This window comes from Macaca mulatta, chromosome 16, assembly GCF_049350105.2.
Source record: "Macaca mulatta isolate MMU2019108-1 chromosome 16, T2T-MMU8v2.0, whole genome shotgun sequence".
Classification (NCBI taxonomy): Eukaryota; Metazoa; Chordata; class Mammalia; order Primates; family Cercopithecidae; genus Macaca; species Macaca mulatta.
Genome location: NC_133421.1, coordinates 90325760 through 90347771, shown reverse-complemented (window position 1 = coordinate 90347771; position 22012 = coordinate 90325760). Strand labels below are relative to the sequence as shown.

The 22012-nt window shown below is 47.3% G+C and overlaps 1 protein-coding gene across 4 annotated transcripts in view; it reads right to left on the bottom strand.

The window, feature by feature from the left end:
• The window catches only part of RPTOR (regulatory associated protein of MTOR complex 1), a 412728-nt gene that overhangs the window by 309736 nt on the left and 80980 nt on the right, over positions 1–22012 (bottom strand). For all 4 annotated transcript variants that reach the window (XR_013407456.1, XR_013407455.1, XM_015120520.3 and 1 more), the window contains exon 3: positions 12280–12362. Coding sequence is in view for 2 of the 4 variants with exons in the window: in XM_015120520.3 (XP_014976006.1) it covers positions 12280–12362 (83 nt within the window). In the remaining 2 variants the exon portion in view is untranslated. The remainder of the gene's footprint in view (positions 1–12279; positions 12363–22012) is intronic.

Here is a 22012-nt window from a genome sequence, read left to right as displayed (position 1 = left end):
GAAGTCAGTACAGACCTGATTCAAAATGTATTCTGAGGCCAGGCGTGGTGACTCATACCTGTAACTCCAGCACTTTGGGAGGCCAAGGTAGGTGGCTCACCTACAAGGAGTTTGAGATTAGCCTGACCAACATGGTGAAACTCCATCTCTACTAAAAATACAAAAATTAGCCGAGTGTGGTGACACATGCCTGTAATCCCAGCTACTCGGGAGGCTGAGGCAGGAGAATCGCTTGAAACTGGGAGGCAGAGGTTACAGTGAGCCGAGACTGCGCTACTGCACCCCAGCCTGGGTGACAGAGCGAGACTTCGTCTCAAAGAAAAATAAATGTATTTTGACCCAATATGCTGCTTTCAATACTAGAATGAGTCAACACAGCAAAACACCAAGAGGTGAAGGAAAACGAGAACGACTAAGGAAGCCACAGGCTGATGTCCCCCTTTCGTGTTCACTCCATGGCATCTGAGTGAGTGGAGGAGGGGCAGATCCACCGACTTGCCCTCCATCTATCTATGGATCTACCCACCCATGTACACATATGCCACACCCACCTACACACATCACATATGACAAGCAGGAACGGCTGACTCCTATCAGTCATATGTGCATACACTAAAACTGTTGAATACATTTTCTTCTTTTGCATTTTAAATTTGATGTATTTTAAGCTGGGCACTGTGGCTCACACCTGTAATCCTAGGTACTCCTGAGGCTGAGGCAGGAGGATCACTTCAGCCCAGGAATTCGAGGTTAGTTAGCCGTGATCACACCACTGCACTCCAGCCTAAGTGACAAAGCAAGACACCACCTCTACAAAAAAAAAAAATTAAAAATTAGCTGGGCATGGTGGCACACATCTGTAGTCCCAGCTACTCGGAAGGATATGGCAAGAGGATAGCTTGAGCCCAGGAGGTTGAGGCTGCAGTAAGCTATGACTGCATCACTGAAGTCTAGCCTGGGCAACAGAGCAAGACCCCTCTAAAAATATAAAAACAAATAAATAAAAATAAATTTAAAAAAAACAAAACATATGGCTCACACCTATAATCCCAGCACTTTGGGAGGCCGAGGCAGGCAGATCACTTGAGGTCAGGAGTTTGAGGCCAGCCTGGCCAACATAGTGAACATAGTGAAACCTGGTCTCCACTAAAAATACAAAAATTAGCCAGGCATGGTGGCACGTGCCTATAGTCCCAGCTACTCAGGAGGCTGAGGCAGGAGAATTGCTTGAACCCAGGAGGCTGCAGTGAGCCAATGTCACGCCACTGCGCTCCAGCCTGGGTGACAGAGCAAGGCTCTGTCTCTAAATTAATAAACAAACTATGTTTTAGATATCTTCCTGTAACAGAAATAAGTCTTAAATAATTCTGTGTTCTGTCCAAGTCTGAAATCCTTCAGAGGGAGAAGGATTAGAAAAGGAATGTTTTGGTAACCTTCTCTTTCTTCTATGCCTATCCATTTATTTTTCTTTACTATCTTTTCTGAGGTCAATTATGGTCATTTATATTTTCCTAGAAAAGTATGGATCGCATACAAGTTTTCCAATTCATCTGCAAAGTTTTGCAAAGCACTCTTTTATGACTCTCGATTTCCTCAACTCTTGAGTTATTTCTCCCTGATTATCTGTGCTTTCTTCTTGAATTTTGTTGGAATTTAGCTAAGATTTTTGTTTATAAAAACAAAACTTGTAACTAAAAATTCTACACAAAGATGACTTGACCTCAGGGCATGTTCCAGTCTGGGGTAAGCAGCGTGTTGATTAAGGAGCCTGTCATACATGCAGCCCTTTAGAAGAGACCCTTCCTTATACAAGCCGTGAGTAATCCTCCCCGTTCTGCCATGCGCTTTAAATCCTGCCACCCAGCCCTCCAATCACAGGTGATTACAGAGGACAGCCTCACTCCCTCAGAACCAACCCGCAGACGGGCCAGTTACCCGGGGGACTGCATGAAGCTAAGCATGAAGCTAAGCAGAGCTGATCGGCTCTAGGTTGGGAAGGCAGTGGACCGCACTCAGTCTTCCACGCGCTGGGCCGGGAGCCCACCGAGGGGAGCGCCCTCACCACAGCCCGTGCAGCCCTCACCTGGGAGGGGTCTTTCCGGATTTCTGCCTCCATGGCTCCTCTGTTGTGCCTTAGCACCTGCACCAATGGCCCTCAGGCATGCCCCCAGTTTTCTGTGTTTCAGACACCACAGTGTGGGGGAGTCTCCTAATACTGTAGCCCAAAATGAGGGTATGACCCCCTGGCCTAGGGGCCACATCACAGGGCACTGGATCTGGCGCACCCTCTCTCTCCTCTTGCTGGAAGTAAATGGTACCACCTGAGCCTGGCATCTGGCATCTGTTCTCAGGGACTTTGAACCACACACTCCCTTGTCCCTGGCACTTGTCTGTCTTTTAACACGGGCCATACAGCCTGGTCATCCAGTGAAGCGTCAAACACTCTTGTGGGGGAAATTTAATGTTGAAAATCCAGTGACACAATGCAGTGGGCAGAGAGCGGAAGCTGAAGCAACAGAGGAAAGGTCAGGAGGTGGTTTAGGACCAGGGATCACTAGCATGTGAGCCCAGCTGGCTCCTGTGGGGACCCCTGGGCCCAAGCAGACAGAGTCCCACCAAAGATGATTACATCAGAAAGGAAGCACCCAGTCCTCACGCACAGGGAGGCGTAGGAACGTCCTGCAGGGTAGCTGCCGAGTGGGGAGCAGAGACCCACAGGGCTGCAGCACGGTAGAGACCGGACACTGGCGTGGACACGCACCCCCGCCTGCCGAGCTCCCGGTCCACCATGAGCCTCCAACCCGCAACCAGACTTCACAGAGGTCCAGCTCCTCAGCCACTCTACCTGCACGCACCCCGACAGGAGCTTTCTCTCAACATACACTCCAGGTGGAGAGACCACAGCTCTCAGAAAACCAAAAGACTCCTAACGAAAACACACAGGAATCTTAAGGGATTGGTATTAAATTATATACTATATCTATGATCAGTATAGTCAATAGTCATAGAACCTCTTTTCCTTTTCCAATGAGAGACAAGGTCTCACTATGTTGCCCAGGCTGGTCTCCAGCTCCTGAGCTCAAAGGATCCTCCTGTCTTGGCCTCCCACAGGCACGAGCCACAGTGCCTGGCCGAACCTCTTAACAGTTTTATGAAACAAATTATCAAGACAAAGGCTCTTTTAAGAATTAAATGTTATCGTGAGGCTCTTAGAAGACACCACACATATTATTTGGAAAGGAAACAAGTCCTCACAACAGAAATTATACCTTATTCAACTGAAAAGTCTCCATTTTGAACTCTTAGAACTCAACAATAAAGACAAACACCCAAGTAATAAATGGACAAAGGACTTGAACAGACTTTCCTCCAAATGGCCAATGAGCACATGAAAAGAAGGGCAACGTCATTAATCATCAGGGAAATGCAAACCAAAACCACATGAGATGCCACCGATCACAATAACAACAATGAAAGAAACAGGAAGTCGCAGATGTTGGGAGGATGTGGAGAGACTGGAGCCCTCAGACACTGCTAGTAGACGTGGAGAAACAGTACAGCCACTGTGGAAAATAGATGGGGAGTGCCTCAGGGAGGTAAAACACAGCGTCACCGTATGACCCAGCAATCCCACTCCTGGGCAGAGGCGTACACAAACACGAGTACGTACATATTCATAGCAGCATTATTCAAACAGCCAAAAGCTGGAAACCACGCAAGTGTCCATCAACCGATGAACGCATAAAATAGAAATGTAGGATATCCATACAATGGTTTTTCAGCTATAAAAAGAGTTGAGGCTGAGGCAGGACGATCACTTGAAGCCAGGGGTTCAAGACCAGCCTGAGCAACAAAGCAAGACCCTATCTCTACACATGCACACACAAAAAGTATTAAATTACTGATACATGCAATAACATGGATGAATCTTAAAAACATTCAAGATGCTAAGTGAAGAGCCCAGACGCACAAGGCCACATACTGTACGGCTCCGTTTGTGTGGAGAACCTAGAACAGGCATCTCCAGAGACAAAAGGCAGACTGCGGGGAGGGGAGATAAACAGTGACTGCCGATGCATTTTCGGTTTCCTTTTGGGGTAAGGAAAGTGTTCTGGTACTAGGCAGTTATGACAGTTGCACAAGATTGCAAAGATGTTAAAAACCAATTGAGTTGTATTTTTTTTTTTTTTTTTTTTTTTAGATGGAGTCTCACTCTGTCGCCCAGGCTGGAGTGCAGTGGCGCGATCGTGGCTCACTACAACCTCCACTTCCTGGGTTCAAGCAGTTCTCTTGCCTCAGCCCCCCAAGTAGCTGGGATTTCAGGCGCCCACCACCACACCTGGCACATTTTAAAAATATTTTTAGTAGAGACAAGGTTTCACCACGTTGGCCAGGCTGGTCTCCAACGCCTGACCTCAGGTGATCTGCCCACCTCGGCCTCCCAAAGTGCTGGGATTACAGGTGCAAGCCACTGTGCCCAGCCGAGTTGTACATTTTAAAACGGTGAACTTGACGTTACGTGCTTTCTATGTCCATTTTTTTAAAATCTCCATTATGTGTCACACCAACAAGTAAATTGTGGACATTTGGGAGGGAGCTGTCCAGAAACCTCCGTGAACACCCCAAATTCAAGAACACCACTGTGACATATGGTTCCCCTGCAAAATGAAATCAAGTACCACAGACACTTTGAAGTGGCCGTCCCCCTCCAATCTGTTATTGATCGTTTCCCCCTTGATCAGCACTTTCCAATTTGGCTGGAGCGGGATTTTACAACTCTTCCTAGTTGCATATGGTGAGCATACGGTGGGTTCCTCATCGTCACCTCCAAATTTAGCTTTCCATTCTTTAACACATCATCACATCTTCCACTTTCTGACTTCAAAGCAGCACTTCCATCCCTCGCCCGGCACCTGCCTGTCCTTCAAAGCCATCTCCACATCGCTCTGTATCACGGTCCCCAAGTTAACTCAGGAAACACACATGGCACGTGAGATCTGTGAAACCACGACAGCTGAGCTACGGTTTTAGTCCCAGCCTGACGGTGGGGGGCCCTCATTTGCAATTTGTCACACACACAGACAACTCCCTTGTTAAAGGGAACATGATGATGAGAGATAATATCCTCAAGAGGCCTGTTAAGGACAGAGCTAAGCCCCTATTTCTCTCTAAAAATATTACACTTCAAGTAGGTCAATTAATAGAGGAGAGTCAGGAAGAGGAGATCCTAGCAAGAGGATAAAACCAGAGACAAGGCAGGATGGGGAGGGGCTTAAGGCAGCAAGACTCCGGGCAGAATGTTCTGGGAGTGGCCTCCACCACTTCAACCATGAGGGAGAGGAAGGGATAAGGGACAGGAAGTAAGGATCTGATGACCAACCACCATGGCCTCCCTGGTGCAAATGCTTTAAATACTTTTATTCTCTCCATTAATTCTCATTTGCATGTACAAATCTTAAAAGTAACTTGTAAATAGTAACTTGTAAAAAGTAACTTGTAAAAGTAACAAGTAAATAGTAACTTGTCCAAAGTTACACTTGTAAGAAGTGGCAAAGCCAGAACTAAACCAGTTCGCATTCTTTCCACAGTTAAGCTCTCTCCACCCCACCCCTCAGTGCACTGGGAGAGAGGAGACCACATTTCCCAGGGAGCTTCCCTGCCAGTGAGAGGGGTGCGCCCACCCAGGAAGGGAAGGAGCGGCGAGCCCAGCACGAGTCTGTGGACCTACGAGGCAGAGGAGAGGAGGCGGACTCCACCGATCCTCCCTGGGCCGTGATTAAACAGGCTGCGGCCCATGCTGCAACCCACTCTAGTCAACACGCGTGCTCTTCAATCCCAGATGGGCTCTCCAATGAATCCCCTCTGTGGTCTCAGAGAGCAAGAGTCCAACACAGGGCTGGCCAGCAAGGGCCCCTCCGGGACCAGCTCCAATGGACTGAAACCCTGAGGGGTCTAGTCACAACTGGCTGCCATCCTCCGGGCGGCTGCAGAATGATGCCTTTCTTTCATTCTTCTTTCTATAATGTGTTTGGTGTGCCTAAAAGAATTTGTAGGTCACGTCACTAAGGTACTTGGAGGGATGGCAGTGGGTGGCAACACCTTTACACTCTGGTACAATTGGTCTAAAGAGTCCGGAATAAACTGCTCTGCATAATCTAAGCTCGCTTCCAGAAGCTGCTTCCAATACCATGGCCTCTGGGGACAGGGCAAGGCAGGAAGTGCGTGGGCAGAGCTGACTACGAAGGCTTCTGGCTGAAGAGCATGAATCAGAATTCTCACTGAACACGGCACGCACGTGTAAAAGCTGTCAGGCGAGAAGCGCTAGAAGGGAGGGGAAGACGAAGTGGGAGAGCACTGCTGAGGCCAAGGCAAAAATATAAGTAAAATGTTGGTCATAGAACAGTTCTTAACTTTCTGGGCAGTAAGCAGTTAAGTGAAACTGTCAAAACACAACAGTTAACCCCAAGACAACCAGAAGATATGGTCTGTACCATCGTGCAACTGTAACGAGTACACAGGCAAAGTGCTTCACACCAGGTACTGAATTATGCAAGCTGTGAGCCATCCACCCACAGTTCTGCCTTTGCCCATGAGTCCTCATTGGCAGCTTGTCACAGAAACTCAAGGTGGATGAAGCCCAACCTTAGGACCCACAGAGAAGGAAGTCAGGTGAGTGTGGGCAGGAGGAGGGAGGGCTGGCGGCAGGGCAGACAGCAAGACAGGGATGGATGATGGAATGGTAATGGCATCAGGGTAGCATGCCAGGGGATGCTGCCAATCGTAATTATAGGGCTATTTTCACCAGCCGAACTGGACTGTCAATTTGGAACTAATGTCGCAACGTGAATGCCCTAAGCAGGAGTCACTGCGAGTAACAGTCCACCTTGGGCTGTTCCACAAATAGCTTTAGAGCACCTCCAGATGTGGGATACAGTTCTAGGGCAACTTAGCTGCTGCTTCCCCCATTATCCACATCTGACCCTGAAAATCCTAAGAAAAGGTAGAACTCACTTATTTATGGGTCTTCACTGCATCTGTATTAGCCCATTTTCACGCTGCTGATAAAGACATACCCAAGACTGGGCAATTTACAGAAGAAAGAGGTTTAATAGACCTAGAGTTCCACACAGCTGGGCAGGCCTCACAATCATGGCGGAAGGCAAGGAGGCGCAACTCACATCTTACATGGATGGTGGCAGGCGAGACAGAGCTCATGCAGGGACATGAGACTTATTCACTACGGACAACAGCACAGGAAAGACCTGGCCCCATGATTCAGTTACCTCCCACCAGGTTCCTCCTACAGCATGTGGGAATTGTGGGAGTTACAGTTCAAGATAAGATCTGGGTGGGGACACAGCCAAGCCAATATCAGCATCCATCTATAAAATTCATCCCAAAACATTTGGGGGTGGGGGGCACCGGCAAGCGAGTGACTTGTGCTGATACCAGTTGCTTTGCCCACAAAGCAGAGGCCTGTCTCATCATCCCAGGGAAAAGAAGACACGTGGATCTTAGAAGCCATCCGTGTAGCGCTCCCCAAAGCCAACACAGCCACCTGAGCAGCGGGAGCACTCAGTACCAAGGGTTTCACAGTTTGTCACAGATGGCCACACGACACTCCCCGTGAGGCAGACAGGTCAAGCAGCAACCCCATTCAGGGACAAGGAGAAGACATCTGGATTCCAATTATCCTCACTACAAACCCCTATACAACACGGCATTACACATAAACATACAGTTCTACAAGTAACACTTGTGCCTAAAATCCAAAAGACACACCTGTTAAGTGTCCAAAGTAGAACCAAAACTGTCCACCACTGGCCTTCACAACCCCCTTGCTCCCCGAACCCTCTCCTCCCAACAGGAGGTATAGTCATCAGCTTCGGTTCATTCAAAGCATCTCATAAAAGCATACAAACAACTCTATTATCAATACCACGGAAAGGATGATTGTCATTTACATTAAAATGCGATAACAATTTCTACTGGGCTAATGAACCAGGTCTTGGGAGCTGTTTTGTTCTCTCCTTGAACATACTCTGCTTGCGATTAGGCACTATAAAAAAAATGTTTATCTAACGGTAAAACCAACTTTCATCCCTTAACCACAAATTAACTGTGACACATCTGAGAAGCACGCTGAACTGAAGGGAAGATGGCATTCAAAACCTGTTCACTGTAATCCACAAACCAGGGCTGTGCGTGGATAACTAAGAACTGTTGGCCACATGGAAACTGACTCAACCTGACCGCTCAGCTCCCTGGAAGCCCCACGGCTGCCACACGGGACTTGCTGCCTTCACTACTTGCAGACCTGGACAAGAGGAGAACGAGTTCCTACAACAACATGGCTCCGTGACTGAGGAGCACCTTCCGCCGCCTCCTCTAGACACCCCTGCCCGACGGACGGACTCGGTCAGTGGAGGCACCACCACGCTATTTCATCTTCCTTAGTAAATGATACATATTCCCAAAGAAACTTATTTTTAAGGCACCGGAAGAATTAAAGCTCACCCCAAGTGAAGAGGTGTGGCCTCTGCTCCTGGTGTTGTCCACTCTCTCTGGGGAAAGAAGGACACAGAGACCGAGGTCGCTCCTGTTTGCCTTTTTCCACAGGCTCCAGCTCCTAACTTCCATCCTGTACTAAACTGCCAGAAGCCCCAATCTGTTAGAAAAATTCTCTTAAAAGATAAATTCTTCACTGTATGCTCCCAGCTTTATAATAATCTCTTACTCCCAACTCCCAATAAAACTTTCATTTGAGACTTATGATGGAATGAGTGAGGTTTTACTGCAGAATTTTCCACTGAAACAATGGTCGGCATTTTTCCTCCAATCTCTGGCAGAACACAAATTTATGCACCTACGAGGTAATAAGGCAAAGCCTTAAATTTAATCAGAAGAAACATTTCATCAGTGGCAAACTGATAAATTATTTAGAAAAGGGCTCAATGGGCCTAAGCAAGGAAATACAGGCCAGATAGTGGCTGGCAGCCTTCAGAAAAAAATATAATCACCATGGTTTCTCTCAATTCCTTTTGAACTGGAATCACCTATATCAAAAGCTAGAAAAATGAAGAAGAATAAGTCCAAGCGTCCCAGCATCGGCAAGGAAATCATTAGAGGCTTCCAGGCACCACTCTGGTGCCACTGACGGGGGTTCGGCTTTCTGCACCTCCTGGATGGACGCTACCTTCGAGGAAACAGGCATTTCCTACTCTGCTCCCATCCATGACAGCGTGGAGGCAACGACTCCGGCAAACTTTAATGAAAATAACCTCATTTTCATTAAATGACCCAAGGTTTTCCACTCTTGCAATAAAGGACACCGAGAAAGAGAAAACCAGATATATGGGTCTTTCCATCGAAGGCCTGGGAAATTTAATAACGCCCCCATTGTTTTACTGCAGATGGCACATCAGCCTCTTTTTATTACTGCAGAAACTCGAGAGCCCTGTAGAGTGCAATCAAGCGGTGCGTGTTTAGCCTCGCAATGTTTCAAAGGACCCTGATTTACAGTCAGGAACCAGGCCCCTTGCACACAAACATCTGAGCTTGCTAAGTGCCTCCTGTTCTGTGCAAACTCTAGAAGGCAGCATGAGGTCTGCCCCACACTGAGAGCCGTGCTATCTATGCCAGGCCTCCCTCCCTCTGTCCTGTAACCCACGGAAAGCCGTGAGGAGAAGTGTACCACGCGCACCGGGGCAGGTGCTATTATTACCCAGTGCATATGGCACGGCCCCACGCTCACACCAGAGAGCCGGTCAGAGGTATCCTGTGACATCCGACACCTTAGGCTAATTTCTAAAATAGATGAGGCCCACCCATGGTTAGTAACAGGAAATTTTAAAACATTTTTATTGTACTTAAAAATGAATGCAATAGTGTTGGCATTCGAAAAGCAAATATTAGGTATCCATTGTTGTGGTTTTGCTTCCTGAATGCAGACAAAAGATCCCACTCTGTGTGCATGAACGGCTTCTTTCTAGGCTGCGGCGGATACTTTATTCCAGATTCCACTTCATAAACCAGCCCAGATGGGATCCCGCCTGCGCTGGTACCTTTTCCGAAGCATCCTGTAATCTTGACACATTCTCCATCGCACCAGCCCTTCAAACGATCTCTTACTCAGAAAATTATTTTGCACATCCATTCTTGAAATGTGGCCAACTTTAACAAACTTTCCCAGACTACAGATCATCCAGAGGACTGCACCCCTTTGCACCTGTGCTCGCCGCCCGAGGAAAACTGTGCCACTGTCACAGAAAGGGAATCCTCCCTCCCGCACTGAGTCTGCACTGTCATCTTTCTGGCTGTCATCACTGACCCACATGGAAAGGTGGCCTTTCCTACCTCATGATGCCTCTTCTCAATGCCATGGAGAGATCTGCTCCTAGACAGAAATTTAGATTAAAAATAACAGATGCCACTTTAGAAGATTCCATTTCCTGTCAGCTAGCATCAACGAGCTGGTATCTACCAAGCAAAACTAATAATAAAGCTAGCAGTAAATCAACTCTTAGCACTCAAAAAAAAATTGTAAATTATAGCAAATGGAATACACATACAATATCTTGAAATATTAAACACACATATTCTGAAAGGCTATATTTCCTTATCTAATAATTCTTGGAAAAGAAGAAACTAGTTATAATGGCAGAGACTCGTTCTAGAAAGAACACAACTGGTAGATCTGAATTCATTGGGTTACATTCTTTTTTAAACAAATGTACCTAGTAAAGTGCAAAGGTACAAAGCCAAACCCAGGAGATGGGCAGAAGTAGCCGGAAAGGTATTCCTCTGAATTCCCATGGTGGTGGTTAACGACACGCCATATACCGACACGGCCATGTCTTCCAATACTGCCACTCTGCCTCACACTCCTGTAAGCGCCCATCTCACCATGCTGAGACCCTAGGGTACCTTCAAAGTCTTCAAAGAAGCTATTTTCTACAGAAAACACAAGGCATCTCGACTACATTTTTACAGGACTCCGCCATCCAAATCTCTCTCCAGTCCTCATTTCATCCCCAAACGCACTGCGCTCTCAAGAAAAAGCCTATGGCATGTTTACATAAACCACCAAGAGGCAACGAATTTCAGAGAGGAAAAAGTAAAGCCATTAGGCATCAATAAAAAACCCATGAAGACACTGCCTTCTAAAGAACAAAAGTCTGCTGTTACTGACTTGACAAGTCGGCAATGCAAAGCATAAAGGTACACCCTAAGACACAGAGATGCTTCCTAACAGTTAGCTCACGACTGGAAGCAACAGCAGAAACGACCTAAGGGCATTTTTAAAGGCAGGAAAAAAATCATTTTTGGCTATTCTCTTACTCTAAGAATGTAAATAACGCATAAGGAATCCCTAAATCCCAGATTATGTGGATAAATGATCCACAAATCAAAATTCCAACCAAATAAGTGTTCAAAAGGTTCCATAAATAATGTGTTTCCATGAGGCTTACATCAAAAAGGGGAGAGTAAAACTCGCAGGAGACGCGCAGGTAAGGCACCTTCTCAACCTGCGTTCTTCATTATGTTCCTTTAGGTAACTCGAGTCCCCATCACACAAAGCTGAATACAGGGCACCTCCATAAGCGCCCAGATTCCTAGTTTTTTAATTAAATTTATTAAATCTCCAAACCAGTTAATAAGAAAGGCTAAAGGTCTTTGGGTGGATTACAAATAAGATCTTAAAGGCAATTTGACACAGTTATATTCTATGCCACTTTTCTTTTAAAAAAAAAAAGGAAAAAAAAAAACTGTAAGATACAAGCAAAAAAAACCCACACACACTAATTGGTAACTGGCTCCCTAAAAAGAACCTTATCTTTTGAATCAAAGACAAAGTGTATAATAGGTGTCATCTTTTGAATGTTGGGTGCTTTTTGCGCAACTATTTGAAAACTGAAGACACGAGGAATAGCATTAACTAGTTGAGGTTAAAGAAAAATTATTGAAAATACATTTCCTGAGAAAAATTAAAACCATGGTTAAGAGCAGCAAGAATACTTTTTCTTTTCTAAAAATCTGGAACAAACTTAAGCAAAATAAGTTGGACTGTCCAATGCAAGACTCACAATAATGTGTACGTCGTCAAGACAATACAGCCACCAACAGCCAGCAGGCAAAACACAGGCACACGAAACACAGTGCGCAGGCGCCATGCCGCACAAGGGCAAGGTGTGCATGGAATTCTCACTTGGATCCAAAGAGTGCTGGAAACCAAGGAACTGGAGTTTCCCTGTAAGAAGGAAAGTGAAGCACGCTTACCCTTGGCTGCCAGTTCTCGTACTGCTTCTGTAAATTTGCACCGATGGTTTCCAGAGCTTTCTGAGGACCCATCGACAGAGGATCTGAGGAAGCAATGGAAAAGAGAAATTCTTTATGTCTCCGTTTCCTCCTCTGCTAGGCCTCTCTTCCACAGTTTCTCCTTATATAACGCACTTCAAAGTCACCTTTGACTAAAAGCCACACAACGCGTAAGGTTGATCAGTGTTAACCAGATTTACAGAACAGCTAAGGTGCTCAAACAAGCTGACACGCCGTGAAAGCCAGTGTTTCAACATCACGGGCAAGTGACTGCTGTTCTTCTACCCACATTCATTTGTATTTCGGCACCTGCAGCTTTCCCGCACTTGCACTGTTTTATTCTCAGGCTCCCACTCAGGCTTTCCATGAGAAGGCAGCTCTGCAGTGACAGCATATGCTTCCTCCTGTTCAAACTATGGCTCTCATTGGTACAGGAAAAGGAGGAGAGAAAAAGACAAAGAAGTGACATTTTTTAATTAATTTTCATCCGCACTCAGTTTTCCCACAAAAAAAATCTGTTTCACAAACATACATTCATGTCCAGGATTTACCCGTTTATTTCAGGAGTGGGCTCCAGAGCAATTACCTCTAAATCAGCAGTTCTCAAACTTGTTTGGTCTCAGGACCCCTTTGCACTCTAAAATTATTGAAAACCCCAAAGAGCTTTGATTTATGTTGTTGTATCTATCAATATCTACTCTACGTGAAATTCAGATAAGATTTTTAAAATATTTCTTTCTTCATTTTAAAAACAATAACAAACTCATTATATTTTAACATATTTATTATAAAAATAACTATTTTTTCCAAAAAAGTTTAGTGAGAAGAGCAGCACTTTTGTACATTTTTGCGAATCTCTGGAATATGTGGTTTGGTCAAGGATGGGTGACTCTCATCCATTTTTGCATTCGCCTGTGGCAATTCATGGTTTCAGTGACTGCACACGTGGAAACCCCTACCTCACACACATATCAATCATTAGAAAACAGAAGAGTATCTTAAAATGCTATTTTACATAATCATGACTCTTTTTGTTTGATACTACACCAAAAATTATCAAGTGGTAATTTCCTTCAGATTATGAGATGTACAATCTGAAACCACATCAACGAACTTTTTGTATGCTATCACATTAAAATTAACTGCTCTTTGCTGCACCTTGAGTGGATTTTTTACCCATAGATTATTTTGTACCATCATGCATTGACCATTTGGAAAATATTGGCTCACTGAACTATACAGATCTTATATATTTCATTCTCCAATTTTTTTTTAAAAATCCACACTCATTAACATTATCATGATCTCATCAGAAATGTCTTAAGTACTAAGAAGTTGCCAGGCTCAGCCAGGTGTGGTGGCTCACCCCGTAATCCCAGCACTTTGAGAAGCCAGGGTGGGTGGATCACCTGAGGTCAGGAGTTCGAGACCAGCCTCGAACTCCGTCGAACACGGTGAAACTCCGTCTCTTCTAAAAATACAAAAATTAGCCAGGCGTGGCGATGGGCACCTGTAAACCCAGCAACTCAGGAGGCTGAGACAGGAGAATCGCTTGAACCCGGGAGGCAGAGGTTGCAGTAAGCCGAGATCGCATCACTGTACTCCATCCTGACAGGGTGAGACTCCGTCTCAAAAACAACCACCACCACCACAACAACAAAGAAGTTGCCAGGCTCATAGTGGTAGGTATAAGGTTTCCAAATTTTATTTTTTTTATTTGAAATCTCAAATTTTGTCAGTGGAAACAAACACGGTCAGTTGCTTTCCTTAACGTGACAGGCTCATGTCATTCATTTTCCAGAAAACAACTGCCAACTACTCCAGGTCTCTCTGTTGGGGGTAAAATGCCATCAAACAGCACCAGAGAATGCTACAGAGAAATGCTGCGTGAAAGCAAGAGCCAATCAATGCAGCAAATTTTGTTAGTGTCTTAAGAAATTCTCGTAGTCACCCCTACCTTCAGCAACCACCCGCCCATCAGTTGGCAGCCATCCACATGAGGCAGGACCTTCTGTCAGCCAATTAAATGCTAAAAGATTATGACTCGCTAAGGCTCAAGTGATCATTAACGTTTTTCAGCAGGTTTTTTTTTTTTTTTTTTTTTTGGAGACGGAGTCTCGCTCTGTCGCCCAGGCTGGAGTGCAGTGGCCGGATCTCAGCTCACTGCAAGCTCCGCCTCCCGAGTTTACGCCATTCTCCTGCCCCAGCCTCCCGAGTAGCTGGGACTACAGGCGCCCGCCACCTCCCCCGGCTAGTTTTTTGTATTTTTAATAGAGACGGGGTTTCACCGTGTTAGCCAGGATGGTCTCGATCTCCTGACCTTGTGATCCGCCCGCCTCGGCCTCCCAAAGTGCTGGGATTACAGGCTTGAGCCACCGCGCCTGGCCTTTTTCAGCAGTTTTTAAATGAAAGTGTGTATGTTCTTTTGGACACAACGCTATGGCACACTTCACAGACTACAGTACAGTGTAAAGGTAACTTTTATATGTACTGACAGCAAAACGTTCACGTGACTCGCTTACTGCAGTCGTCTAGAACCAAACCCGCAGTATCACTGAGAGGCACCTGTATAGTTTTTGGCACTATTTAATTTTTTTCTTTTTTAGCTATATGTATGCTGCTCTGATAAAAAAAAAATTAAAAATAATAATAATAAATAAATATCATGACATTAACAAGATTCTACAACTGGAAAGGGCCTTCACCCATAGATAGGTCAATGTCATCAAGGACTTTTCAAAACAGAGATGCCAGGCCCTAACCTTCTGGAAAGTCTAATTCAATGGTTCTAATTCAATGGACACCTCTGGCTGAAAAAAGCTTGGTAAAAATCAGGTAATATTTAACTTCTCTGGAAGAATTGTGGTAAATTTGTTATAATCCGTAATCCGCGACTTCAGAAATTACATACTGGTCTTCATTTCTCTCAGGAACAAGGTTCTAAGGTCTCAAAAAAAATCACAGTGATCCAAATCAACTGTGCTGTGATCAGACCCACAAGTTAGGAATGGATTGGGATCTGAAAAATAAAAAATTGGGGCCACGAAGTGCATAAACAAAGCAAAGGAAAGCAAAAAATAGCTTTAAGAAACAGATACCAAAGAGCAGGCCTTGCCACATGCATGGAGGAGCAAAGCAAGTGCACGGGGCTGGCCGGAAGGCAATGAGCGCACAGGGCTGGCCGGAAGGCACTGAGCGCACAGGGCTGGCCGGAAGGCACTGAGCGCAGAGGGCTGGCCGGAAGGCATTGAGTTCAGTCACCCATACTTAACTGCGGCAGCCAGCATGGTCGCAGCCCGCAGCTGTCATCTATGGTAAGAAAACAGAAATGGTCTCCTCTGTACAGAGATAAAAGACCTATCCATGCATCACGACGGTCAGCGGTGGCTCACGCTATGCATGCTCTCCAGTGAACCACGGACAGAGGGAGAAGGGAGGGAGTTCCCATTCAAGGAGTACCCCCTCCTTGGATTTCACCCCTTGGAAAGTCCAGGCCCTTCTCCCACCCCACCCTCTCCCCAGTGTTGACAGGAGGCAGACACTGTGGCACTTCCCTGCATCCCTCACAACATCCTGCAGAGACACGGGGGCCCTCGTTAGTAAAGGCAGCCTGGCAGGGGCCTCACTCTCCCTGCCCTGACTCAGGTCAGCTACATGGAGCTATAACCTCCTATCCACTGGGAATCTCTGTGGTTAGTTAATTGCATGGTTCTCTCCCAAGAATAGGACACTGGATAGGAGAGCTGAAATGAGAAGCAGAGGAAAAGACAGGAAAGAATGAGGTCAAATAAAACAATGCATTTAGCATTTGATTAAGTATAATGTAAATAAACTAAAATTACATTCCCCCATGGATATTGCTGACAATAGTATCAGTCTGATGTGGGGTGAGGTGGACAGATCATAAATTTAAAATTGTAGTTGTGTCTCTAATTCCTTTTGAGTTTCAATTGAAGGGGAACCTGGGAAAGAACTAACGAAACTTTAGCGGCGAGTGAGTGTGTGGGTAACTTGATGAATGATGTGGATGGGTAGGTGGATGGAAAAGGAGACGGTAATTCGTATTTGTATAAAATGTTTAGCTCTTTACAAATTTTCCTATTTGCAAGATTTTCAGCATAACCCCCTGAATTTCAAGACACTTAGAACTCTGCACTGAAAGGAACTTGGTCCAACCCACCTCATGGGACAGAAGGGTAAGCTGAAGTTAAAGCAGTCAGATGACTTGGCCAAAGGTTACTGACAGTGCTGGCATTCAGCCAGCCTGAAGGGGTGCAGTTTTTTCTTTTTAAACCTCTCCATCTTCTTCCTATGCACCCAGTTTGATTACCCGTCCTATCCATTTCACCTTCCAAAGAGCTGGTGCTCCACCATCCACTGCTAACGAGTTCACCCAATCCGCAGCACTTCATGACGCTACTGAGACCATCCCACCTCCCAGCTGGATTCCTGAATCTGACCCAATGACTCCAAAGAGGGTGGTGCCCCAGGCACGGCCGGGGCCACCACTGACCTAGTCTTTCTCTTCTCGGTCCACCCTGAAGATGGGCGCTGGCCGACCGCCTCCCCTCAGAAGCCCACAGTGACGGCTGTGTGCTCCATGTAGATGGAAAGCTGTCGAAAGTGGAGACCCAGCAGTGGGGCTGGGGGAGGAGACCCATAGGTGACAAGATTAGGCCTCTGGGCCACTGGTCATGTTGTTCCTCAAGCTGGAGTCCATAGGCATGATCTGTTTAGGATACACTTGGGTTAGGTGCGGTTTCCTATGTGTGCTATCCTTTCCTTCAATGAAAAGTTCGCACTGAAAGCCCTGTCCAGCACTCACCACTCAGACAATCTTTGTAGCTCTTTGTACCTTGTATTTAGTAGACACTTAATAAACATTTGTTAATTGACTTATTAACTGAGTGCTGCCTACTAAATGAAGTGCAAATTCTCTGTGGCTTTCAGGGACTCTGTCACTCATTAGTTGTGTAGCCTTAAACAACTCATTTTTGACTGAGAAAATACATAATGGCAAAAGGGCTACTTTGAAATTAGAAATGGTTTTTAATGAGTCTTTGTTCTCCTAACCATAATGCTGTCCCTGTCTGTTTTGTAATAATCAGTCCTGTACACAGTGAGAAATGTGTGATCTTCCTCAGCTCAGGGGCAAAGCTCAGAGCCACACAGCTGCAGGCACCTGGGGCAGGAAAGCTTCGGCCGGGACCCGCAGCCCTTGCGGCGTCTGTGGGGCTGGGATGGGAGCCGTACAGGAGCCATCTTATACAGTCTAGCACTGTTCTAACCACTAGGCCTCACTCCTCACATAGCTACAAAATTATATTCTTGTGTTGCCTATTGCTGTATTATACAAAAACCAGGAGCTATACGGATTTTCAGCAGGTATGAGGGGATGAACATGTCCTGTTTTAAAAACAGTCTTCACTTTCGAAAGTAGATAGAGGAGAGAGGCGGGCTCCAAGCAGTTAAGCTTCTTCTTTCAGATTCCTTCAGAGGGAAGCGGAGATACCACCTTGAGACACCAATGCAACTGGGCAGAGAAAACAGTGTGTGAAGCCTGGACAACAAAATGAGACCCCGTCTCTACAAGAATTTTTTTTAATTAATCGGCGTGTTGGTAGCATGCCTGTGGTTCCAAATACTCAGGAGGCTGAGGTGGGAGGATCGCTTGAGTCCAGGAGGTAGAGGCTACAGTGAGCCACGATCACACCACTGCACTCCAGCCTGTGTGACTCCGTCTCAAAAAAGGAGAGAGAGAGAGAGAGAGAGAGAGAGAGAGAGAGAGGGAGGTGGAGGGGGGGGAGGGAGAGAGAGAGAGAGAGAAAAGAAAAGAAAAAAGAAAAGGAAAGGAAAGAGAAGAGAAGAGAAGAGAAGAGAAGAGAAGAGAAAAGAAAAGAAAAGAAAAGAAAAGAAAAGAAAAGAAAAGAAAAGAAAAGAAAAAAGAAAAGAAAAGAAAAGAAAAAACAGCATTTTAAACCATGAACCCCAAAGAGCCAAGGTTTCAGCTGCAGGCACAGAGCTGTGCTGGAGCATAGGGCTGCGACTGGCCGTGGCTAACGGGTGCTACTGACCCCCCAGGCCCAAAGGCAGCCCAGCTGGTGCGCCAAAACCCAGCCCCTCGGACCTCAGAGTGCGCTCGCGCTCCTCCTTCGGCTCTCCGCTCTTCCCTCCCACCGCCGGCCCTGACGTCTCTGCTGCAGCATTCTCTGGCCTCCAGGCCGTTCAAGCTTGGCCTCGTACTGGCCTCTGTTCTACTGCATGAGTCCTAGTCTCACCTCCCCAGCTGTACTACCACTGCCTTGAAAGCAAGAGCGCAGCTTACAGTTCCTTGTGCATAACACTATGCTTAACATATACGTTTCCACCTCACCAATATTTGTTAACCAACTTGACTAGTCCATGAATCCCTAATGGTTGCAAGAATCAATGGGGAAGTCCATGCAAGTCCTCTGTAAGCCACCGCCAAGGGCGATCACGACTATTTTCAGCTCGTCTACCCAAGGTCTCTTAATGCTCACGTGTATGCATTAAGAAGAGAAAAACAAAGCTAAGAGCCTCCCAAATGTTCCCTTGGGATGACAGAATTTCCATGCATCTGACAAACCTTTGGCATTCCCACCTCTTCGGATAACAGCTACCATTAGCTGGCACACAAAACCATTTCCGCTAAATGATACCCCCTGCTCAGCATGCAGCTCATTCGCACTCTGCTGCCACAGCCGGTTCCCCAAGAGTGGGGCACACACAGCTCTTCAGCAGGACTGTTTTCAGTATTACTGTTGTAGCATTTAATGTCGGGCCATAAAACAAAACAGCCTCTCCCGTGCCTCTCTGAAAAGAGACAAGTGTCACTTCCATGAACTAGAACAGCATCTTATTATCCAGAGAAGGAGGAGCAGGGGTGGGAAAAGAGGCCTCCGCCGTCGGCAGGGGCAGGGCTGGAAACGCAGGTGCGTACTGTGACCCCTTCTCGCCAGTTCCAGCATGCTCAGGACCTGGATCCCATTTCTCACGAGCTGACTCCACAGCCCCGGGCTTCATCTGGATGACCTAGCAGGGAGGCCACACCGTCCAGAGCCGCGCTGGGCACTGGCCCCTTGTTTGCTCACAGACAGGACACCTGCTCTCCCTCAGCTCTGGAAGGAGTGCTGTCTTCCTGTGTGGTTCAGGCACAAACAGTTACCCAAAAACAAACAGAAAGGTAAGGCTGTGTCTATTTTTCAAGCTTCTCATACCCCTCCGACATCAGCACAGACCACCTTCCGCTCCACCCCATCCTGCCCAAAAACGAGCCCCATCCTCAGGGTTCCACATAAAGCACAGGGGATTCACACATATTGCTACCTGACATACTGGATGTTTAATCTGTACAACGAAATAAGCAGCACCATGCATCTACTCCCAGAATCTGCTGGAGACCTTCAACCCTGAGTAAGTGGCTGTCCCTCAAGGCTGCACGCCCGGCGGTGGGGCTCAGTGAACTGTGTTCACTGCAGCCCTCTTTCATAGTCAGCCCCACAGAAAGCAGCGGGAGAGGCACGGATTCAGGCAGCAGCTCGTGCAGCACTGTGGCCCCTGCTCCCCATGCAGCACTAGGGCGTGTTGGGGGTGTGGGTGATCTGGAGTGGGAGTACTGGGGCGTGTTGGGGGGTGTGGGCGATCTGGAGTGGGGGTACTGGGGCGTGTTGGGGGGTGTGGGTGATCTGCAGTGGGGGTACTGGGGCATGTTGGGGAGGGGTGTGGGTGATCTGGAGTGGGGGTACTGGGGCATGTTGGGGGGTGTGGGCGATCTGGAGTGGGGGTAGTGGGGCATGTTGGGGGGCTGTGGGCAATCTGGAGTGGGGGCACTGGGGCGTGTTGGGGGGTGTGGGCGATCTGGAGTGGGGGTACTGGGGCATGTTGGGGGGTGTGGGCGATCTGGAGTGGGGTACTGGGACATGTTGGGGGGTGTGGGCGATCTGGAGTGGGGGCACTGGGGCGTGTTGGGGGGTGTGGGCGATCTGGAGTGGGGGTACTAGGGCATGTTGGGGAGAGATATGGGTGATCTGTAGGGGGGTACTGGGGCTGATGCTATGTTCTGAATGTGTCCCCCAAAATGTACATGTTGGAACAGAAGCCCAATGTGATAGTTTGAAGAGATGGGGCCTTCAGGAGGCGATCGTGTCTCATAAAAGGGCTGGAGGGAACTAGTCACACCCTTCTGCCTTTCTGTCCCTTCCACCGTGACAGGACACAGTGTTACAGCACTGGAAGATGGACAGGGCCCTCAGGAGACACCAGGCCTGCCAGTGCCTTTATCTTAGACTCCTCAGTCCCTGGAACTGTGTGAAATGCATTTCTGTTGTTTATAAATTACTCAGTCTTGGGTATTCCGTTACAGCAGCAACAACAGACTAAGACAGGGTTGTAGGGGTCGGGATGCTTGGGCGCCATGACGTAGCGGTCGGGGTATTTGAGGTGTTGTGATGTTGGGGTAGAAGTAGGGACTGGGGTTGGGGCGGCGGAGGTGAGGACCAGTCTCTGCACCAAACTGGGTCTCTGCTCCCAGTTAATTCCCCAGCCCCACTAGCTCCACTTTACAGATGAGGAAACTGAGGCCCAAAACAGTTAAATGTGTAGCACAGCTGGAAGGAATAAAGCTGGAGTCTTAACACAAAATCTCGATTTCCAGTAATAGACCTCAAAATGCTAAGACCAAACATAAAATCCTGAGCTCTGACTTCTAAACGGTAACAGGTTTTTAAGTAATTTGATTGCCCCAATCCCTGTAAGGAAGTCTTCTTCCACGGCCCCAGTCATTCTCATCTTGAGGAAGGCAGAGCAAACCCATCGCCGAGCCCAGCCCCATCACTAGCACCCCACTCCTCGCCTTCCTGGCCAAGCCGCCCCACAAGCTTCCCCACTTCATCTGCCTTCACTCTTCAGGTCGCTACAATCAGCCCGGACCCCACCTCTCAGCCTTGACAATGCTGACCAGAAGCTCCTCCATGCACTCATCCAGAAGCACGCTAGTCCTCCTCTTCGGTACCCCTCTCTGCACCCTCAGGGCCCTGCCTCTGCCCCACACCCTCTGGTCTAGTTCGTGCTATGCGGTGACCTCCCCTGGGTCCTCTAGTCTATAACAAGCCCCCTTCTCCCACCGGATCCTCTTTCTGCTGGATGGTGGCTCCACTCGGAGGTTCCTAGAAGCACCTCACCATGTGCAAATGGAATCCCACCATCTGCCCAGCCGGCGCAGCTCCCAGTCTTGGTTACTGGTGTATCATCCTTCCCTTGGCTGGCCAGGCCTGAAACCTAAAGCACTTGTTGAAAATGCTAAAATCCCTTCTTTTAACAATCCTAAAGCCACAAGGTGGGTCTGGGCAAAGCTGGCATCTGCCCCAGGATGATGGGAGCCACAGTGGCCTGGAATGAGCTGTCAAGTCTGACTGGGCCCAGAGCCCGTGCAGACGAAGAAGGAGAGGTGTGGTTGCAGGGAGATGACCATACGGGTGTTGGACCAGGACAGTGAGAAAGGCAGACACTGGGAGTGAAACGGCGAAGGATAACGGGGTCAGAGAGGGACAGCAATGGCAGAGAGGAGAAGAGGGTCCACACAAGAGGAGGTACCACATTAGCCAATACAATAAGAACAAAGGATACCAAGGTTGTCACTGTCAGAAGATGGAGCTACAAATACGGAAAACCCCCA